Source organism: Ochotona curzoniae, unplaced genomic scaffold (assembly GCF_017591425.1).
Source record: "Ochotona curzoniae isolate NIBS_2020 unplaced genomic scaffold, NIBS_Ocur_1.0 scaffold_4701, whole genome shotgun sequence".
Classification (NCBI taxonomy): Eukaryota; Metazoa; Chordata; class Mammalia; order Lagomorpha; family Ochotonidae; genus Ochotona; species Ochotona curzoniae.
The window spans coordinates 59,485,741-59,507,271 of record NW_024467122.1 but is presented as its reverse complement, the minus strand read 5'-3'; the positions used below and the strand labels follow the sequence as shown (position 1 = coordinate 59,507,271).

Here is a 21,531-nt window from a genome sequence, read left to right as displayed (position 1 = left end):
ATCCTTATCAGCAACGTTCTTTCGTTTCTACTAATTGTTTTATTTTGGTCCTGGTCCGATGGTTCAGTTGGATAATCTTCCCCTTTGCAAGCACCAGGATCCCATATGGGCACTAGTGTGTGTGCTGGCTGCTCCACTTCCCATTCAGCTCCCTGCCTGTTGCATAAGAAAGCAGTGGAGGATGGCCCAAAGCCCTGGGATCTTGCACCCACATGGGAAACCTGGAAGAAACTCTTGTATCCTTGCTTCTGGCTTCATGTCATCTCAGCTCTGACCATTGCGACCACTTGTGGAGTGAACCAATGAATGGAAGATCTTTCTCTCTGTCTCTCCTTCTCTCTGTAGATCTGTCTTTCAATAGAAATAAATAAATCTTTTAAAAAAAAGAATTGGTTTATTCTGGATGTTGAGTTGTGACAAATATGTAATTTTATGTATTAACCGTAATAGTATCTTACAGAATAGTTTCACTACTGTGAAAGTCCTTCATGTGCCCTTAACCCATGACAACCACTGATATTTTAATCACCTCCATTATTTTGCCTTTTTCAGAATATTATATGTTTCGAAGGTTATGACATGTAGCTTTTTATTGTTGCCTTCTTTCATATTGTAATGTGCATTAATGCCTCATGTCTTTTCATGATTTAATAGCTCATTGGTATTAAGCTGTATTTCATTCTATTCATATTTTGCAATTTACTTATGCATTCATCTACTGAGAGACATGCTGATTACTTCTGCATTATATCAAGTTATAAGTAAATCTGCTATAAACATTTGTGTGCAGGTTTATGTGTAGACACAAGTTTGTATTCATATGGACATAAAGCAGTGACCACAGCAATTTGATTGTTTGATAAGAATATGTTTAGTTTTGCAAGAAGCTACCAAAATCACACCAGAAGTGGCATTTTTGCATTTCCAGAAGCAATATATCTGAGTTCCTGTTACTTTACATCCTTGCCACACTTCCAAAATTTATCCATATCCTGGATTTTAGCGTTCCAATTAGGATAGTAGAGATTTTTAAAATTTTAATTTGCATTCCCCTATGTTATATAACATGGGGTATCTTTCTATCTTATTATTTATTTTGAGATGCAGAGACACAGAGAAGAGAGATGTTACATCTGCTGATTCACTCTTCACAATTCAGTCTGGGTCTCTCATTCGGGTAACAGAGAGCCAAATAATTGAGCCAGGATCGTTTCTCTTCCACAGTATGCATTCACAAGAAGCTGCCTGGTGAGGGTGCCTGAGCTAGAACCAGGTGTACCAAGGAATGATGCAGGCATCACAGGGGGGTTTATAATTGTTCCACACCCCCCCATAGTATAGTATTTTTTTAAAATGCTCATCTGTCGTCTATGGATCTTTTTTGGTGATAATGTGTACTCAATTTTTGATATTTTAATTAGCTAAAGTCTGATATTTTTTTACTGTTCAATTTTATTAGTTCTTTGCATATTTTATTTTTAAAACTTAATATTTTTTAATGGAAAGTGATTGAGACATATGTATTTATTTTATTTGTAAGAAACAGACATCTGGAGATCTTCTATCTGTTGGTTCCCTCCTCATTTTCCAACAACCACCAGGGCTGAGCCAGGCCATAACACTCAATTCAGTTTCTCATATGAATAGCAAGGACACACTACTTGAATTATCACTTCCTGTCTTCCAAAAGTCACCTTATCAGGAAACTGGAGTTAGAAGTAGATCCAGGACTTTAACCAAGGTGCCTTACTATGGGATGTGGGCGTCCTAAGTGGAATCTTAACTGCTGTAGCACGTGTCAACTTCTCCTTAGAAGTTTCTTCATCACATACACATTTTGTGAATATTTCTCCCAATATATGGCTTTTCTCTATTTTGTTATTTTTTTTCTATAACTCAGGAACATCTTTATTTTAGAAATTTTAAGCAATACTGAAATTTAGTTGAATCATAAAACATTTTCCATGGTAAGTAGATTGGTGGTTGATCAATGCATAATTAAATCTCAACCTTTTTTCAGTTTTATTGAGGTATAGTTCACAAAAATAATTATATATGGTTAAGGTATACATCATAATGACTTGACATAGATTCATCGAGAAATGATTACCATAATCAGAGTAATTAACTTATCTACCACTCACACAGTTATAATTACTCTGCTGAGAACACACACATAAGATCTTTGCACATCTGAAGTATACATGTTGACCCAGTTCCCAAAATTTATAACTCGAATTTTAACTAGCATCATCTCCCTACTGGTATCCAATTCGCTGTTTCTAGGACTTTTGCTCTTTACTCCCTAAATGGCTGCAACATCTAGAGCTGGACAAATTCAAAGCAAGGAGTTAGAAACTCCATCTTGGTTTCTTATGTGGGCGAAAGATGTTGAAACACTAGATACCATCTTCTGTTACTTTCCCAGGCCATCAGAAGGGAGTTTAATTGCCTGTGCCCTGGTGTTTGTCTCTACTCCCACTTTTAAAGATTTCCACGTTGCAGGTGAGATTATACAATATTTGCCTTGCTATGATTGACTCATTGCAGTTAGGAATATGCCTTTCAAGTTCATCTGTGTTGTTACAAATTGGTAGGTACTTTTTTAATGTATAAATAGTACTTCATTGTGCATGTATGCGTATCTCCCCCCCCCCCCGACACACACTTAGCTATCCCATAGAGTATCCATTCAAAAACACATAGATAACCTCGTGTCAAGTCGGTCATGAATAATAATGCAGCAAACATGGAGCAACAATTGCCTTTTTAAGATAGTGATTTCATTTTGGCCACATGCACAATGCATATGCAGAGCCAAATACTAGTCAATTTTTTAATTTTTGAGGAAACCCCATTCTGTTTTCCGCAATGTCTGTACCAATTGGGGGTGTCAACACTAAATGAGATAGTAGTTAAAAAAAGAACAGTGTGTTCTCTTGTATTATTTTGTAAGCTGATTTTTAATGATGCTATCTGCTTATTTAATATGCTGTCATTTGGGGACATTTTGTGCCTAACAGATATCAGTACTAATTTATTTATGTTCAAAACTTAGATGTTGGAAAGCGAGTCTGGCAGTCATCTAGGTTTTATGATGGATACAAAGCCAAAATAAATAAAAATTGGGTACAACATAGTTTCTTTGCCTAGAAGTTTAATATTCTGTTGATTTTGAAATGCCCTATGTTCATTTTCCTGAAACTCAAATCTAAAAGAAAAATCACATGAAAAAATTCCTTAGTTAGAATTATGAATTCTGTATAGTATGATATTTTTCTTTTTCAGAGTTTACTGAAAAGCTTTATTCTTGTTGTTTTCAGATATCAGCTAAAGAACTCCTGTTTGGTCATTCAGCTTCAGTAACCTGTTTGGCAGGGGCAAGAGACTTCTCTAAAGAGCCATACATTGTTAGTGCTGCTGAAAATGGGTAAGGTAGAGGTGGGGCACTTTGTCCTTTCCTCCATTCCCTTTCTGAGGTCTGTGGTGGCGTACAATATTGGGATTGAAGGAAATGTTCGTGAACTACAGGTTCCTCTTATATACTAGAAGATTTTAATCTTGAATGGTTGAGCAACTTGTGTGGTGACTGTGAGGAATGTCATTAGCATTGTGACTCTGGGTCTGATAATCCTTTTGCTATACTGGTACTGAGATAAATATTTCTGAAGTGTTCAGTAGAGCTAGTGTCAGCCTTACTGTGTGAAGGATAGTGAAAAATGGAAAGTATCATAGAATTGGAAGTGAAAAATCTAGGTGCTTGAATTTTTTTTCACATAGTAACTCAGTTCAAGTTCTTAATCAAACTCATCCAGTCCTTCATACTTTTACAAACAATTCAGTACTTACATTCTTTGGGTTGTACCTTTACCTGATACTATCATGAAGGTAAGAGAAGTGAAGACAGAGTTGTAATTTATATGTTGGTGGTGAGAAGGGAAAAGAACATACATTGTGGTTTGGGAGTAGTTCTACAGAAGTTAGGTGTGTTCTAATGAACTAGGGCATAGCTGTAGGAGAAAGCAACCCAGAAGAGCTACTAAGAACAGACTCTGTTGACGTATTGTTTGCCAGAATAGACTCAAGAATGCAGAACTGATTCAGCATGCTCTTGGAAGGAGGGATTGGGTTACTGACTGAAACAGGAGAGCTTCCTTTTGTGGTTTTAATCTTGAGTAAATTTGATTCTCTGAATTCTGAGAACCAAAGGAATAATAAGGAATCAAGTGTGCAAGTTGCATAAACAGAGTGGTTAGAGAGGACTATGGGTAAGTCTAAGTGAAATGACTTGGTACATTCTTCTCTAAAATTCACATACCAGGACCACTACAAGACCTTTAACACATGCTGAGATATTTGGTCCCATTCTAGAGATTTTGTGTGGTTTCTTCTCTTTTCTTGGTCCAATTTGGAAACTTGGGGAAAAAAGAAGTAATAAGTTGATATGAAAAGTTATTGATTTGCAGCTTGAGGTTTTTGTCCACAGTAGACAGTAGTTTACGTTCAAAAAAGAAAGGTTAATAGACAGGCTCGTGATGGCAGATGAATTCAGATTTAGGAATCTCATGTTAGGAATATTAAAGAGCCCAAACGTCTGGTTCAGTCTGCAAAGCCATCTTATTTTATCAAGACAGTTTGAGTTTTCTCAAACTCTGGTGTCCACAAAATCTTACAGTGCATATAGAAGACATTACTAAGCAATGCTTATAGTCTAGGGATCTTAATTAATCTCCCAGAAGTTCTTACCTTTAGTAGGTTGTCCCCATTATTTCTCAAACGAATGAGTTCTAGCTTTGATAAGTTCCAGCAAGTCACTGTAGGCGTAAAATACCTGCCTTGAAGAAAACGGGAACAAGCTCAGAGTTGTTTTGCTCTTTTTTTTTTCCAAAATATGATTTCATTTGAAGCATATTTATTCAGGAATGAAGGGAAATCTTTGTAAATTCCTGGATAATGGAAAACATAAAACAGACAAAACAAAACACAAACCCAACAACATCTAGAGATCCAAGTTTAAGACAGAATGCCAAAGAATGTAATCAAGGAGGAAAAGCAGATTGTCTACAAAGGAATGTTAATTAAATTGAGAGCTTTTTTAAAGACTTATTTTTAATTCCACTAAATTTAATTAGTTAATAATTAATTAAAAGAAATACATATATATTTTTATTGGAAAGGCATACACATATATATCTTTATTGGAAAGGCATACATATATAGAGAGAAGGAGAAACAGAAAAAGATCCTCTGTCTACCTTTTACACTCCCCAGGTGGCCACAACAGCTGAAATTGAGCTGATCTGAAGCCAGGACCCAGATGTTTCTTCTGGGCCTCCCATGTGGATGCAGAGTCCCAAGGCCTTGAGCCATCCTCCACTGATTTCCCAGGTTACAATTGGGGAGGTGGATGGGAAGTGGAGCAGCCAGGATATGAACTGGCACTCATATGGGATCCCAGGCATGCAAAGCAAGGATTTTCATCACTAGGCTACCATGCTGGGCCCAATTTATATTTTGTTTTTATGTTTATTATACTTGAAAGTCACAGTTACAGAGGGAAGGATTGAGAGAAGTTTTTCATGTGCTGGCTCATTTTCCCAGTGGCCACAATGAGCAGAGCTATGTGGACCTGAAGCTGGGAGTAGGGAGCTTCTTCGGAGTCTCCTGTGTGGGTGCAAGGACCCAAGGACTTGTGCCATCCTCCGCTACTTTCCTAGACCTTTAGCAAGGAAAGCTGGATCAGAAGTCTAACCGTTGGGACTTAAACCATCACCTTTGAGACGCTGGCACTGCAGTGAGAAGATTAGCTTACTATGCCACTGGACAGGCTCCAGTGAGAGCTTATTTTCCAACACTGAAAAGAAGACTAGACAACAATAAATATTGTCAGAAAGCAGAGAGAAAATATCCGGAAATTTAGAATTACGTATCCAATGAAAATTTAATTTGAAAAATTAAAACAAAGTAAGAAAGTTTAAGCAAATACTGTGAATTTGTACAACCCACAGAACTTCTTTGAAACATGAAAGTTTAAGTTAATTAGAGAATAATGATTTCAGGAGGACAAACTGAGTTGGAAAAAAGAACTCCAAACAAAACCCGGCACATTTTTAAGAAAAGTTTTAAATAAATATAGTAGGGAAATGATGGCGGGGCGTTTAAGACACTGTGTCCCTTGCCAGAGTGCCTAAAATGTGGTCCTCATTCTGGTTTAGATTCAAGCTTCCTGCTCATTGCACCCTCTGGGAAGCAGCAGGTGAAGGCCCAGATAGCTTGGCCCCTGCTGCCTGCGCGAGAGGTGTTTCATTTCTGGGTGTTGCTTTTGGCCTGGCACAGCCCTAGCGTGGCAGGTATTTGAGATGTGAACCAGTGGATGGGAGCGCTTATCTTCTACCTGTTTCTCTTTTCGCAAACAAACCTTTCAAACCAACAGGCATGGACTATAAAACATAAGACCTCCACACATGCACACACAATCCTGGTCAGCAGTAGTGTGTGACTGTGCGGCAGTCAGATTGGACCTGACCTACAGTCCTAGAAGTGGGTAAAAGGGTTCATTAGCTTTACAATTTGTATATACATATCAGTATTTCCAGGGCTTCTGCTGAAACAAGAGGAAGTACAAAGAAATAGGGTATGTAATTCTGATCTTAAGAAGATAAAAAGAGTTGTTTAATTCAAAAAAGAAAAGTCAGTGTTGTTGAAGGACTATGCTATTGTAATCATATAGAGGAAATCAGTAGGGGAAGGAGGAATTGGGAAGATGAGGGGAAAATCCGTGAGCCTATAGAACTGAATCAGAACAAAAAACAGGCACCATGAAAACAAAACAAAAAAGAAAAAGAAAACACAAAATAGGGTAGTGAAACAAACCTGAGTAAAATGTCAATATCAATTATTACTCAATGGGACTAAGGTCTCCAGTTAAATTACAAAATTGTCAGAAAAATAAAAGCAGTGTAAACTCAGAAAAGTTAAGTTGATGTAAGATGATTTATAGGATATATAATAACCAAGATAAGGCTAATACTGCTGTATTATTATATATAGTTAATGTTGCTATATTAATATAATATATCACTGTATTAATATATTAGTATATTAATGAAACTTTAAGGCTGAAAGACTTAAAAAGGAAAGGATTATTGCTTATTGATTAGAACTTTAGTCGCCAGCAGTAAATAAGGCCAGAAAGGCAAGCACGCCCCGGGCCTCAGAGATCTCTAAATCAGTGCTCCCCAAACTTAGATGTGCATCAGAATCACCTGCAAAGCTTGCATAGGCTCAGATTGGTAAATCCTACCCCTGGGATCACTGATTCAGATTCATAGATTTGGGGATCTAAGAACTTGCATTTCTATTACACTTCTAGATAATGCTGACATGATTGGTCCAGAAACCATATTTGGAGTAGCAGATACACCATCTTTGAAGTTATGAGGAAAAACATGGATCAGGAAATATCTTGGGGAATGCATTAGTGTAAATAAAAATCATTGCAGTAGAGGACCAAGGAGGGAACGTGGTGCTTCATCTTGAAAACAAGGAATATAAACCTTTTGCAAGTCATTCAGGTGGAAGTTCCAGAAGCCAATTGCTTATGGAAATCTAGAGCTCAGGGGAAGACGTAGTCTTCTGGTGGCATAATGAGATACCTGAACTCATGAATGCAGGTAGCTACACAGAAAGAGTGTGAAATGTGAGAGTTAAATAAAATCTAAGACCACATTTAAGGAAAACCAACTTTAGAAGCAGGGAGAGAAAGAAAAGGGGACATAGAATGCCAAAGGGGGAAAAAAACCCCACCAAAAACATAATAGATAATCAGGGAAAAGAGTTTGGAGAATGCAGTAGATGTCCAATTCAAGATGATCAACCAAGCGTTGATGTTTATCTTCTCTTTAACCAAAACCATTTCAGTGTTATAAGCACACACACATATAAACTCTAATGGGGCCAAAAGAAAATGATGTATTTCTGAAAAATGGGACATGTAAGTGAGAATAGATACTGATATGTTTGCCAGTTGAATTAACATTTATAGAGTTTTGATTTAAAGAATATAGAGCTGCAGGAAACCAAAAACGGCCCTTTATCAAGAGCCTTGTAGTTAGATATAATTTTCTCATTTTTAATGTTGCAGACACTGTCCTGTATGTTCCTTTTTTGTTGAAATAAAAATCTAAGAATTTTTTAAGTTTTGGAAATTGTTAAATTTACTTTTTCATATTTGATATGATTTAATCCTTATGCAAACTTTGTACCATTATTTAAAAATAAAGCATAATACACATTTTAGCAGCTAGCTTTCATATCTTTTTGAGAATATAATGCAATGATTCTATTTGTCTACGTACCTATGTGTCTATGTATATATCTAAGAGAAAGTGAGATAGAAGCAGAAAGATTTTATCTACTGTGCAGTTTGCCAATAGTCCCAAATGACTGGGAGTGAGCCAAACTGAAAACTAAGACTGGGAATCTCAATCCAGATCTTCTATGTGGGTGCAGGAATTTGAGCCATCGCTGCTGCTTACCAAGGTTTGCATAAAAGCAGGAAGCTTGTGATCCAACTGTTGAACATTTGGGTATGCACTACAGGCTTTCAACTTAACCACGAGGCCAAATGCCCACCTCTAGTGATGTGCTTGTTAAGGAACATGAATATGCATCTATGTACATGCGTCTGCAAAATAGAATTGATAACCATAGAGTAAATCTTTGCTTTGAGGTATTTTTTGTATTTCTTTTAAATTTAAGACAAAAATAAATGGCAAGGAAATAAACAGGAAAGACAATGGACGGTGACATGGTTTAAAAGCATTAGTGTTACTAGAAGGGCTCTTACTGAAGTCCAGGCTCCAACCATGAAGAATGTTATTAAGTTAGGCTTGCTGTATGTCTGGGTTGGGTCCCCACCATCAGTGTTGCTAAATGGTTCTCAGCTCTAATCAAGTGTCAGAATTCATAACGACTGATTTAGACTTATTTGGAAATGCATCAGCTGACAAATGAATTTTCAAATTTTCACACATTTTTAGATCCCAACACAGGGACAGAATTAGAATCGCTAGGGGGTAATTTTTGAGATATTTGCAGGTGACTTTTAATATATAACTAGAGTTGAAAACCGTAAAGGGGTGCTCAAATTTTTTGCAGAGATAATGTTTTATATTGTTGGCAGCTTAAAGTTCACTTTCATTATCTTTGAGACTTATTTGTTTAGCCTTAGATGTATTATGGGATTTTGTTTTTACTGTGAGGATATTGTATTTCAGTTTTTTGTATTTTCAGTATACATACGCATTCCATATACACACATATGAAACACAGGCCTATATCTTCCTTGTCCCTGATATTATAGTCGTATGCCTTTTCAGGTTAACTTTAACCCTGTTAAGTATAAACTCGAATACAATAGAAAAAATGTTATGAATGTTTTTTTCTGTCTCTAGATTATGGCTTCTCAGGCTGGGTTCTAATAGTACTTTGGACTTGATCTTTCTTTGTTGTGGGCAATAGTCCCGTGCTTTGTGGGAGGGTTAGGCGCAACCTCAGCCTCTGTCCACTAGATGCCAGTAGTGTGTTCTTCATTGTTGCAAACAAAAATCTCTCCAGATGTGGCTAAATGTCCCAGGGATGTGGAGAGAGGTAACAACAATTCTGGTTTCATAAAATAGTGTTTTAGGATACTGAGTTTCTAGTATTTACTGAGGAAAAAAAAAATCCTGCAAGTATGAAACACATGCAATATCATATACTACTGATTAGTTCATGTCTTTTGCTTCCTAACTGTAATGCTTTCTTTAATGTCCGAAAATCTTTCCTCCTCCCCCCCCCCCATGGAAGATTTGACTTACGTATTGATACTGTCAAAACTAAAGAATATCACCGAAAGTCTCTGAAGCAATCCTTCTGACTTTTGTGAACAAAAGTCATACAGACTGTGCTTCACTGGGTGCTTTTTCTAACTGTATTTGATAACTGCATCTGTCTTTGTGATATATGTGTGGCCACAGATGAGCTTTTAAAAATGAAAAATTTGCAACATTAAGTTACAAGGATGAGTTCAGGATTTCAAATAGGAAGCCAAGGAACCAACCCAATTACTGATGGACCAGATGCAGCCTCTTGGTGGCACTGTTTACAAAAACAATTCCTGGGCTCCAGAAGAGGAAACACTCTATACATTATTCTTTTCAGAATATGTAGTTTAGGTTCAGTGAAATAAGCCATTTTCAGGAGCAAGCAGTTTCCATGAAAAGGTTGTTTTGCTGTCATTTTAATGGACCCTGATAGCTGTATTCCCACCATTTGCTGTAGGCTAGGTTGGCTGTAAAGTGAGGTTTGCAGGCTGGTGGCAGGGCGTAATTACCTAAACAAAAAGACACAGATACAGTATGTCAACCCTGCTAATGACTACAACATTTTCTTGCCCAGTAATCTGTAACAAAAAATCCACATAAGCGATCAGGTTACACTTAAGAGCAGCACTAAAGAAAAACTTGGTCTCGCAGAAATTATTCTGGCCAATTGAGTGGAAATGACAGAGAATAATGCAAAGTTATCTCTGCTAGGGAGATGTGTGTTTGGAACGTCACCAGTGGACAGTGCGTGGAGAAGGCCACCCTTCCATATAGACACACCACCATTTGTGTAAGTATCCTTACAATCTTCAAAGCATTTCTGGATTTTGTAGCTCCTTTATGACATTTGCTGCACACACATTTAAAGAAGTGTCTTTGAACATTATTCTTTCCTTGAATGCTTATTCCACCACAAGAATTGCATATTATCAGGAATCATTTTCTATTCTGACATTTTTGTTTTGCAGAAGATATATTCAACCAGATTTTCTCTAATTCTTTTACTTCTATGTCTTTATAACAGACACATTTGAAAGACAGTTTTCATATTTTTCCTAAAGGTACTGACAAAACACACATACACAATCAGATTTAATGATCTGCTGTTTTATGAGCATAGATTTTTATCCTCATTTCCAATTTTAACTTATTGCAATTGTTGAAGAAGTTATTAATTTAGGCATTTCTTATTTGTGAACAGAAAATACAGGAATATCATTGCCTTTTTAATTACTTCCCAATGTTTAAAACAGATTTTAGCTTTAGGTAGATGAACCCTAGCATATGTAAGATAGTTGTATGGTTCCAGTGGAGTTGAAAATATTTTGTTTGTGTATGTTTACTGCTGATGGTTTGAACTTCAACATTCATGAACCCCTTCCTGTTCTTTTGGGACCAAAATCTTGCTCAGTGAGAAAGGAGAATGGTAGATTCTGTGAGTTGATATTTAAAAAAAAAAAAAGTAAATCATGTAACTTGATACTTTTAAACAAAACATTTCAAAATTTATTTGGCAGAAGTACTCATGTGCTTCAAGTATTTTTCATTGTTATTTAACATATAACAATCTTGCCAAGATAGGAAACCTGGTTTTTGTTATTGTTTAGTTCTGAATATTACAAGAGAGATTACATACTTGAGCACTTTCCATCATTTGGAATCAGATTCCTTCTTTACAAAATATCTTTTCCTTTAGAACAGTGACAAAAATAAACAAGATTCAAAGGCAACATAAATACTTTAGGGGTACGAAACAAATGGAAAACATGGAATTTTAGCTGCTGTGTAGTTCAGTATCTTAATTGAAGAGATTCTTAAACTAAAATCCAGAGAAGTCTTCAACACTGACAAATCGGGTCGATTGTGAAAAATAAATTTTTGCTTTGAATTTCATTTACATAGTATTACCACTGCTCATTCCGGATGACAGGAGAAGGCTGGCTTCTGTGTTGTGGAGAGTATCAAGATATCCTTGTCATTGATGCCAAAACACTGGTGCTCGTTCACACTTTTACATCATCTCAGTCTCCTGATTGGGTCAGCTGCATGTGCATTGTTCATTCCATGAGAATCCAAGGTAATAATTGGGTATTGTATAATACTAAGAGATTACATATAAAAGCATTCACCATTCAATTATTTGTTCAATTGTTGGATGAATCTTCAGAATGATTCTTCATATTTACCTCTTTGCGGGAATAGCTCTGCCAGTGAGAATAAGAAAAGCCAAATGCACTCAATGCCAGTGGTTCAAGGCAGTGAAAAGTGAGTGAAGATACAGTAAAGTGGAGAGAGGAGAATTTGTCTCTATGATCCAGTTTTGTTTGTACATTGTATCTATGGCAGGCAGTATTGTGTTGTGTGTTATCAGAACTCTTGAAACTTTCACTCTGCTCTAGCTGGATCTTCTGAGGAGACTTCTGTTTTTGCATTAAGACACAAAACAGGACAGTGAAAAGTGACATTTACTTCTCCAATAGGAAAGTTTATTTGATACTACCAAGGTGAAGATTGACCATGTGGTTTTGCATTTAAAAGATTGTATGTCCTTATTTACAGGGGGAATCACTGAAATTTTTCCACTTTCACAGGCCTGCATTATCCTTAACTAACTATGAATTGATGACTTGTCAGTCTTTGAATGACTTTGAAATGGTTTAGTGTATTCTCCTGCAGCCACCCATTATAGCAGTGGTCAGCTCATACCATCTCATATGGGGTCTTTGTTCTTTTCACAGAAGATTCCCTCGTGGTGGTATCAGTGACCGGTGAGCTCAAAGTGTGGGACCTCTCCTCATCTATCAACAGCATTCAGGTTGACATGGAAATTTCACTTGCTTTCTCTAATTTCAAGCATAACTGTTGAAAAGTTTAAAAAATGTAAAGGTATTACATGCTCACGGTTAAATATTTAAGTGGGAAGATGTATAATTTTCAGTTTCATGTACTTCCTTCTCTCCATCTTCCCAAGGGAGGACATTGGGACAATTGGAGAACATTCTTCCAACCCTTTCTCTATATGTGTGCAAAAAGTTTGTATACACACATACCCAAGGAGAGAAAAAGTTACTATTGTAATTAGTAATTTGGAACAGTCATAGGCTATCTCTCAGTGTGTCATGGCAGAGACTCCCCTTGTTTGGGAAAGTGTGAACAGTGCCTGGGAGATGATTATGAAAGACTGAGGATCACATCCCTGAAGAGTTCAGTATATTCACCTGCTTTCTAGCATCAGTCAAGGTGACAAACAGTCCAGGTGTTTGTGTATTGGTGATAAAGTTGTCAGGCTACCCACAAGGATCTCTGGGGTCTCTAGGAATTTATCAGTTGAAGAAACCAAGGAATTGGGTTGGTTGATGAGCTGACACCCAATATTATCAGAAAGTCACTAAGAATGTGGTTTTTTTGTCTTCTGTGTTACCTATTGTCCTTCCACAAACCATATTGCTTTTTTCTTTTATTATTTTAGCAGTTAAGATCCAGAAGGATTTTTAAAATACATCGTTTTGTATTTTGATGGAATCTTTTTTCCTGTCCAAAAGGTAGTGACTTACCCTTTCCATTCTTGGTATCCAACATAGTTCCCTAAATGATGCTTCCAGGTGAATTTCCATTGCAGAGCAACTTTAAAAGAGGATGCCAAGATATTTTTCCATTTCTCAACAGAGATTTACCCTAGGTGTGTTCTCATGGTCATAAATACATTACTTTGTAATAACACTAAAATGTTTCCTTTTTTCTTTTGAAGGAAAAGCAAGATGTTTATGAAAAAGAGTCCAAGTTCCTCGACTCCTTAAACTGCCAGACAATACGATTTTGCACTTACACAGAAAGACTTCTGTTGGTGGTGTTTTCTAAATGTTGGAAGGTAAATTTAAATAAATAATATTTATGATATGCAAGTATGATTGTTCTTGTTCCATATAATTCATATAAACATGTATAATTGTATAACATGTATAACATAATTGTATAAATATACAGTGAATTAGCTCTCAGCCTGATAACAGTTTTCAACTCCCTGAGTTTAGTGGTTTTGCCTCTTGTTATTTGTGTTTAATGTCTTATTTTCAGTTGTAAGAAATTATAATGATAATGAGCCTTTATCTCTAAATTACTTTTAAAAGTTGATACCTATACCTTAAAATTCACCTTTATATAGCTTTCACCTTTATATAGCTTACTTGTAGCTGTTTTTTTTTTTTTCTCTTATATCACTGAATTTGTTCCTAGGGAATATGCAGACTTTTCCTGTGATATCTTTAAGAAGAAACAAGTCAAATTAGCTCATTTTCTTTAGTATTTCACAAAGTTAGCTTACTTACTACCCACATACTGTCCTTCTTGTATAGTGATAGTATGTTTTTGAACAAAGACTTAAAGTACCTGACCAAAGAATTTGTTTTGTAAGATTTGTATGCATAATTAAGTTTCAAATATTAAATCTCAGTTACACATATAAAAGAATAAAATAGTTTTGAACAATTTGGATCTTTGATCTTTTGTTCAACGAACATTTCTGGAATGAAACTAAAGGGGAAACTTTGTGTAGTGAAATCTACCTTAGAATTAATATGAAAAATAACCCATCTGCGAAGCTCACTCTACCTTTCACCTCGGTGACAGATTAGGCAGTAAGCTTTCACTAATGCGTGTCCATTTTGTATTTCAGGTTTATGATTATTGCGACTTTTCCCTTCTGTGGACTGAAATGAGCAGAAATGGGCAGTTCTTTGCTGGTGGTGAGGTGCTTGCTGCTCACAGAATCCTCATCTGGACAGAAGATGGTCACAGTTATATCTATCAGCTGCTGAACAGGTGGGCTCAGATGGGAGCAGCATACAAAACATTCAGGTAGAAAATGAACTTTGGAAGGTTTATTATGGAAAAACCCCTGCATGCTGCCCATGATCAAAAACCAGAACAAAACAACTTTGGCACTGGAAGATTTACTCTGGGCTTGGTAGGCTTCAGCCTTTGTACGAAACAGCAGGGGATGAAGGAATGAGATTAACCATGTATAACTTGTACAGCTGGTGCTGGGTTTTCAAAAAGTCACTTGTAATTATTAACCCAACAATTTCTAACTAGAGTTTAGAAACTTGAATGGTACCATCCGGCTTTTCAAAGTGGGAGGTGGGGGGAAGAAATGAATAAAGAACCCCAAAGTTCTAAACTTTGCTTTTAATTTTTGCCACTCAGTGGGCTTTCAAAAAGCACACACCCTGCTGATGGAAGAGTGCTTAAAGAGACCATTTATCCTCATTTGCTGTGCTCTACTTCTGTGGAGGAAAATAAGGTAATGCAAGCAAAGAGTGGTCGCCCCAAAGCTGTTTCACTGTTTCTTAGATTAGCCTCGCTTTGTCTGTAACAGAGTGGCTTTGAGAAAATTAAACTGAAGCATCACATCAAGTTGTTAACAAGAAAATCAAGTTTAACTGTCAGTGGCTACTGAAGAGAGTAAACGTGGTCTTTTGATAACTCTGGTGCCTTTCAGTCTAGTTAAATAATGCCTACTTACTATAAATATTACAAATGTTAGAAAAACAAAGGAAAATTGAAATCCCTAATGTCACTACCATAAATATTTACTGCAAAATTGGTTTGGTTTTGGCTATTTTATGTTGAATTATCTTAATGGGAGCTGTTCCAAATATTTAGAAAAGTTGTAAGAATAGTTAAATGGTTAGCAATAGAACATTTACCTAGATTCACCAGTTATTAGCATTTTCCCACGCTTATTTTCCCTCTGCCTCTCTCTTTCTTTCTGCTTTTTTCCTCTGCAAAGTCTTACACAGCATTGTTAACATCTTGATATGTATCTGCCCTTATTTTAAAACTTATGGAGGTGGTCTCTTTTCTATTTATTCTTAACCATAGGTTGAAAACTTTCTTAGTTGTATGTAGCCATTCATATGAATTAACTTCCTTGAGTGTATTATAATTTCTGGCAAAATGTTAATATAATTATGAACTTGTTACTGTTCTAAATTCTGCTTTCAACAATAGGAAATTTGAAAATATCAGTCATCATTTTATTTTAGTAGTGTTCCTGGGAGCAATTTTCTAAAATTCTTTTTTATGTAGTCATTCATTCATTACCCAAAAAGTTATTTCATGGAGAGGAGTTTTTTATTACCTGTATGTCAACCAAGGAAGCATACTACCCTTTACAGAGTGATGGATTGCTTAATTAGGCAGCTGGTAGAAATGCTACAATTCAGCGATTGTCCCTTTAATATATCTGAGAGGTTTGTTGAAAAAATTTGACTAAGAAGCTGTCATTGAAAATTCAGAACACCAAGTGCCTCTGTAGCATGGGCAAACTTTAGAGATATGGCCGCCATCAGGGCTGTTTCACAATTATTGTGGGCAACAATAGAGCCTTGCTTTACTGTTGATCATGAAAACAGTACCGTGACTCCCTTAAAATGATGTTTCTTAGTTGTTTTAAAGGAGTGATCCTTTCCTCCTTTTTACCTCTAGAATGCAATTTTACAAAGCCACTAGGAGCCGCTCAACCACCGCAGGTATTAATGCTATTTGTAGCATAAATATATATTTGTTTGTTTGTTTGCTTGCTTTACTTGAAAGGCAGAGTTGCAGAGAGAAGGACAGATGGATATCTGTTGCTTGGCTGAGGATTGGAGATGGAGCTGCCAGGATCCGAACATGGTGGCCATGTGAGATGCTAGCAGCACAGGTAGAGGGTTAGCCTCATAAGGCATGGTGCCATGCCATTTCCCCTGACCCCTTCCAAAATAAATCTTAAAAATAAAAACAGAGCTTAGAAGAAACTACCTTGCTTTGTTTTTGAAACTACGAGGGCACCCATGGAGGGGTCTTCTTCCAGTGATTCTTGTTTGGACAGCCACGTTTCTTTCTGTTTATTCTAAGAAGCCAGTGAGACAAGGTTAGAATAATCTGAGACTTGAAAGAGGATGAGCTACTCATCCTCAGACCCTAATTCACTTTTTATCCAGGGAAATAAAGTGCGACATGATTCTGTGTAGTCAGACCTCAACTATATTTGCTAAATATAGGACTGTGTTTTGTTACTTGTACATCTAGGAGATAATGAAGGCATTGTAAATGGGGTGTGGAGATTAAGTTTTGTAGTTGTGATGAGCCTTGGAACTATATTCTTAAACATATGGTACAGACCAGGCTTTTATTTTGTATTACTTTTTTGGCATGATACTATAGAATTAGTGGTCAAAACTTGACAGTAGCATATTCTGAATTACCCTTTGATGTTCTCCTGTGTGTGTCTGTGGATGAAGTTGTGGTGGCAGGAGTGGGAACTTAGCCTTCATATCACAGGTGTTGATTGCTGAGGCCTGTAGCAGGGTCCTGTCGAGGACTGTTGAAATGAGAATGTGGGCTTCCCAGGGTGTCCGCTCTGCAGGAAGGCTGCAGTGCCTTAATGGGAGTAGCTAGGAGGGAAGCAGCCTGAAACTTGTAGCTAATGATTTTGGATACACAGACTAAGAGTAATGAGAAGGATAGTGATGACAGATAGCTCCTATTAGTGCTATTAGTAAATTTAATCATAGGTAACTATGTAGATTATATAAATCATGTGTAATTATGTAAAATAATAACAATAATAATAAAATACATACAACATCTCATTTGCTTTGGTTGTCATCCAGATCCTATTTTGAAGTTAGTTGGGAGAATTTTAGTCTTAATATCTGAAATGACTCTTGAGTGAAGCTTCTTATGAAAAAGATAATAAGAAGGGCAGTAGTTTTTGAGTGGGTGCGAAATATCATGCATGCATCTGCTTGATCTTTACCAAACCATTGATACTTAAAATAATCTCAAATAATAGGTTCTGGAATTACTGCCCTTTCACAACTGAGGAAATGAAACAGAGATCTTGTTATTTTAAAAGAGAGTTGTATGTGGAAAAGTCAGGAGTTGAAAGCAGAGATTTCACTCTTGTTGAGTATTTTGGAACCTCTTAGTGAATAGGTGCTCCCTACTATAAATGTAATGAATACTAGGACCTCACATTGTAAGGAACTACCGAGGGGGTTTAGGTGACTAGGAAAGCTATTGGGCGGAAGGAAAATTAAGTGGTTAAAAACTGGATGTGGCCATTAGAAACTGTGTATAGATAATGGGCCGTAGGGAAATGACAGTAGAGGAAGCCTTGAATAGAGAGACAGAGCACAGATTAAAGACATGCTGCTACCAACCTGTGTAGGTAGCAAACGGAACTTTATTTTCATGTTGAAATAACAACACAATTGGAACAATGGTTCCATAGTTATCAAAAGATTGAGTTTGATAGTCAGTGTAATCAAATGTTATTAGCATCCTTTTTGTAATTTGAAAATTGATTTATTTGCCTAAAAGGCAGAGTTAAGAGAGAGAGAGAGAGAGATCTTTTCATCCACTGGTTCACTGCCCAAATGGCTGCAATGTTCAGAGCTGGACTGGTCCAAAGCGAAGATCCAGGAGCTCTATCTGGGTGTCCCACATGGGTGGCCAGAGTCCAACCAGGTGGTCCTTTCTCCACTGTCCTTCCTGATACGTGTGCAAGGAGCTGGATTGGAATGGAATATCCAGGATGTAAACCAATGCCCTTTCTACCGTAACACCTGTACCTATCAGCACCATCTCTAGCACCTATAAAAATCATGACTTTGATATTTGTAAGACAACACAGTATCCTATCAACAGTCACTGTATCTACCTGCTCACCTTCCTCTCTGCCTGCCAGCTTACTCACATACCCACCCTCCTACCTACCCAACACCCTATCCATCTGTCCACATATCTAAATAACTGACTTTACTGCAGTTGTTTCCCACAAGGCCTGCACTTAGAATTATAGATAATTACATACAAGTATGTTGGTTATAATAGCCTTGAACTTATTGTTTTCTGGTTTTGGTTGCCTAATCTCAGTAATATGGATATTAATATTTATTCATAGTTTTGAGGATTAAATGTGGTGTTTACATCTTGATTCTTAATATTCCCTAAATATTACCTCCAGTGTATCTAAATGTGAACTATAGTGTTTATTTTCTGACTGAAACCACCACTTTCTTAGGTTTCTTTAATTCTAACACCAGCCATTGACATTTTTTTAAAGATTTCTGGTTTTGTTTTTTAATAACAATCATTTTGATCTCTTGTGTACAAATTCTATTTTTATTTACACATTGCTAAATAAAAGAAGAACTAGCTACATTGCAAGGTTGTACTAGGGATTCACTATTTACTAGCAAATATACAATTTTAATAGCAGTAGTACCTGATATTCATGTATCTGCATGAGCAAAATTATAAATACACATTTTATAAATTTGGGGGTAATTTATTTTTCTTCACAAACTGTTATTTATTTTCATTTCATTTAAAAGACAAAGAGGCAGAGATCCTCCATGTACTAGTTCATTGGCCAAATGCTCACAACAGTGAAAAGTAGGCCAGGCCGAAGACAGGAGCTAGGGACTTCATCCAGATCCCCCACATGGGTGCAAAGGATGAGTGTACTTGATGCATCACCTGGTGCCTCTCAGGGTGTGCAGTAACAGGAATCTGGAATAGTATATACTAAGTCTATTTATATTCATACACATGTGTACTGAGTGCAATTATGTAAGTTATGGAATTTTTTTTTGGTGACTTTGGAAACTTGAAATCAGTGTGTAGTCAACAGAAAGTAGAAAGCAATTTAAGAACACATAATTATTATATAGATAGATATTAGCTGTTGATGTTGTAATAAACAGATGGAATTAAAAGAACCATAAAGAAATCAGGCCTCTTTAGTAGGCAGTGTTATCAAGATAGTGACCAAGTCAGAATTCCTAGACTTAAAACTCACTATTGTTTCTGTCACCTTGGTTAGATCCATCTCCTTGTTCCCAGTTTCCTTATCTGTAAAGTGAAGACACTGATAGTACCAGTTCATGTTTTACAAGTCGTTGTTTATCCTAAAGTACAGATTATTTCATTTGGATTGATTGAAAATTTTGACAGTGGGAACTGAAGAGATGTATTTGTTCCTCTGTTTAAAGCCAGTAGCCATATCTCTATATTCCTACATAAAAGGTCACTTTTTGTTGAAACAGAGGCAACCCTGTGTTATGGGCTACATGAATGAAAGGAAAGAGCCATTTTATAAAGTACTGTTTTCTGGAGAAATCTCAGGACGAATTACTTTGTGGCACATCCCCGATGTTCCTGTTTCCAGGTTTGATGGTTCTCCCAGAGGTAAGCCTGTTTCCATGTCTTCTGAGGACAACTTTGCAATTAATTCACTGTGTCCTAAACTGAGCAATAATGAAGCTACAAACAAGATCCACCATATACTAGATGAGAAGATAAAAGCATGTATAAACATGAAGCCCGTGTATCTTATACTGCATTACCACCAGAATTATTGAAGTGAACACAAATTGAACAATATAAGGGATGAACATGGAATGATCTTTTATTCCACATTTGTAGTTTTGAAGTGGTGGTGAAAACCTTGATAATAAGGTTCCTCTTGTGTGTTTGCTTTTTAGAGATACCAGTCACTGCCACCTGGACGCTTCAGGATAATTTTGATAAGCATCATACTGTACCGCAAAGTATTGTTGACCATTTCTCAGATTTTAAAGATGGCATAGGAACTGCTGTAGTCACCTCATCAGAGTACGTGCCAAATCTTGATAAACTAATATGTGGCTGTGAAGATGGGACAATTTTCATCACCCATGCTTTAAATGCTGCCAAAGCTGGACTTCTAGAAGGTGCTTCGTTATTAAAAGGTCTTTGAATTTTACCTGGCTCTATTTATTTATCAGTGCAACAAGTTGAAGCAAAACGATGAGGGATTTAAACATTTTTTGCTGATAAATTATATGTATTTTTATCTTCAAATAAATCATATGTATAGACATTTCAAAGCCCAGTGAGAAATATATACAGTAGGTTTCTTTTCCGACTCATCAAAAAACCCTGCTAATAATGTTTTTTATACTTTTAAAAATATTTATTAGAAAGTCAGATATACAGAGAGGAGATCAGAGAGAAAGATCTGTCATCTGCTGGTTTACTCCCCAAGTGGCCACAACGGCTGAGTCGATCCAAAGCCAGAAGCTATGAGCTTCTTCCAGGACTCCCATGGGGGACCAGGGCCCCAAGGTTTTGGGCTGTCCTAGATTGCTTTCCCAGGCCACAGGCAGGGAGCTGGATGGGAACTGAAGCAGCTGGGATTGGAACCATTAGTGCCCATATGGGATTCTGACAATGCAAGGCAAGGACCACCATGCCAGGTTTATGTTTTTTATACAGAAAATTTTATATTCAAATTCGTGTTATCATAGCATTATACATATTTTAATTACATTAGACAAATAGGTACTTATTCTATACACTTTAATAAAATGTCCTTAAAATCTTTTTATTTTATTTGAAATCCAGGGAGGGAGAGAAAATTATCTTACATTTGCCAGTTCATCCTCCTGATGACCACAACAACCAGGAATAGACCACAGTGAAGCCACTAGCTTCCTTCAGGTGTCACACATGTGCAGGGGTCCTGTTTGGCACATCTTCCACTGCTTTTCCCAGGCTATTACCAGGCAGATGGATTGGCAGTGAAGCAGCAATGACAAAAGCTGACTCCACGTGGGATGCCAACATTGTGGGC

General features: G+C 36.8%; 1 protein-coding gene across 1 annotated transcript in view; it reads left to right on the top strand.

Moving 5' to 3' along the window:
• WDR72 (WD repeat domain 72) overlaps positions 1–21,531 on the top strand; it is a 184,067-nt gene that overhangs the window by 6,869 nt on the left and 155,667 nt on the right. The window contains exons 2-10 of the mRNA XM_040969291.1: positions 3,324–3,430; positions 10,578–10,656; positions 11,769–11,943; positions 12,605–12,681; positions 13,615–13,734; positions 14,539–14,720; positions 15,069–15,165; positions 19,964–20,105; positions 20,402–20,647. Of these exons, the coding sequence (XP_040825225.1) occupies positions 3,324–3,430; positions 10,578–10,656; positions 11,769–11,943; positions 12,605–12,681; positions 13,615–13,734; positions 14,539–14,720; positions 15,069–15,165; positions 19,964–20,105; positions 20,402–20,647 (1,225 nt within the window). The remainder of the gene's footprint in view (positions 1–3,323; positions 3,431–10,577; positions 10,657–11,768; positions 11,944–12,604; positions 12,682–13,614; positions 13,735–14,538; positions 14,721–15,068; positions 15,166–19,963; positions 20,106–20,401; positions 20,648–21,531) is intronic.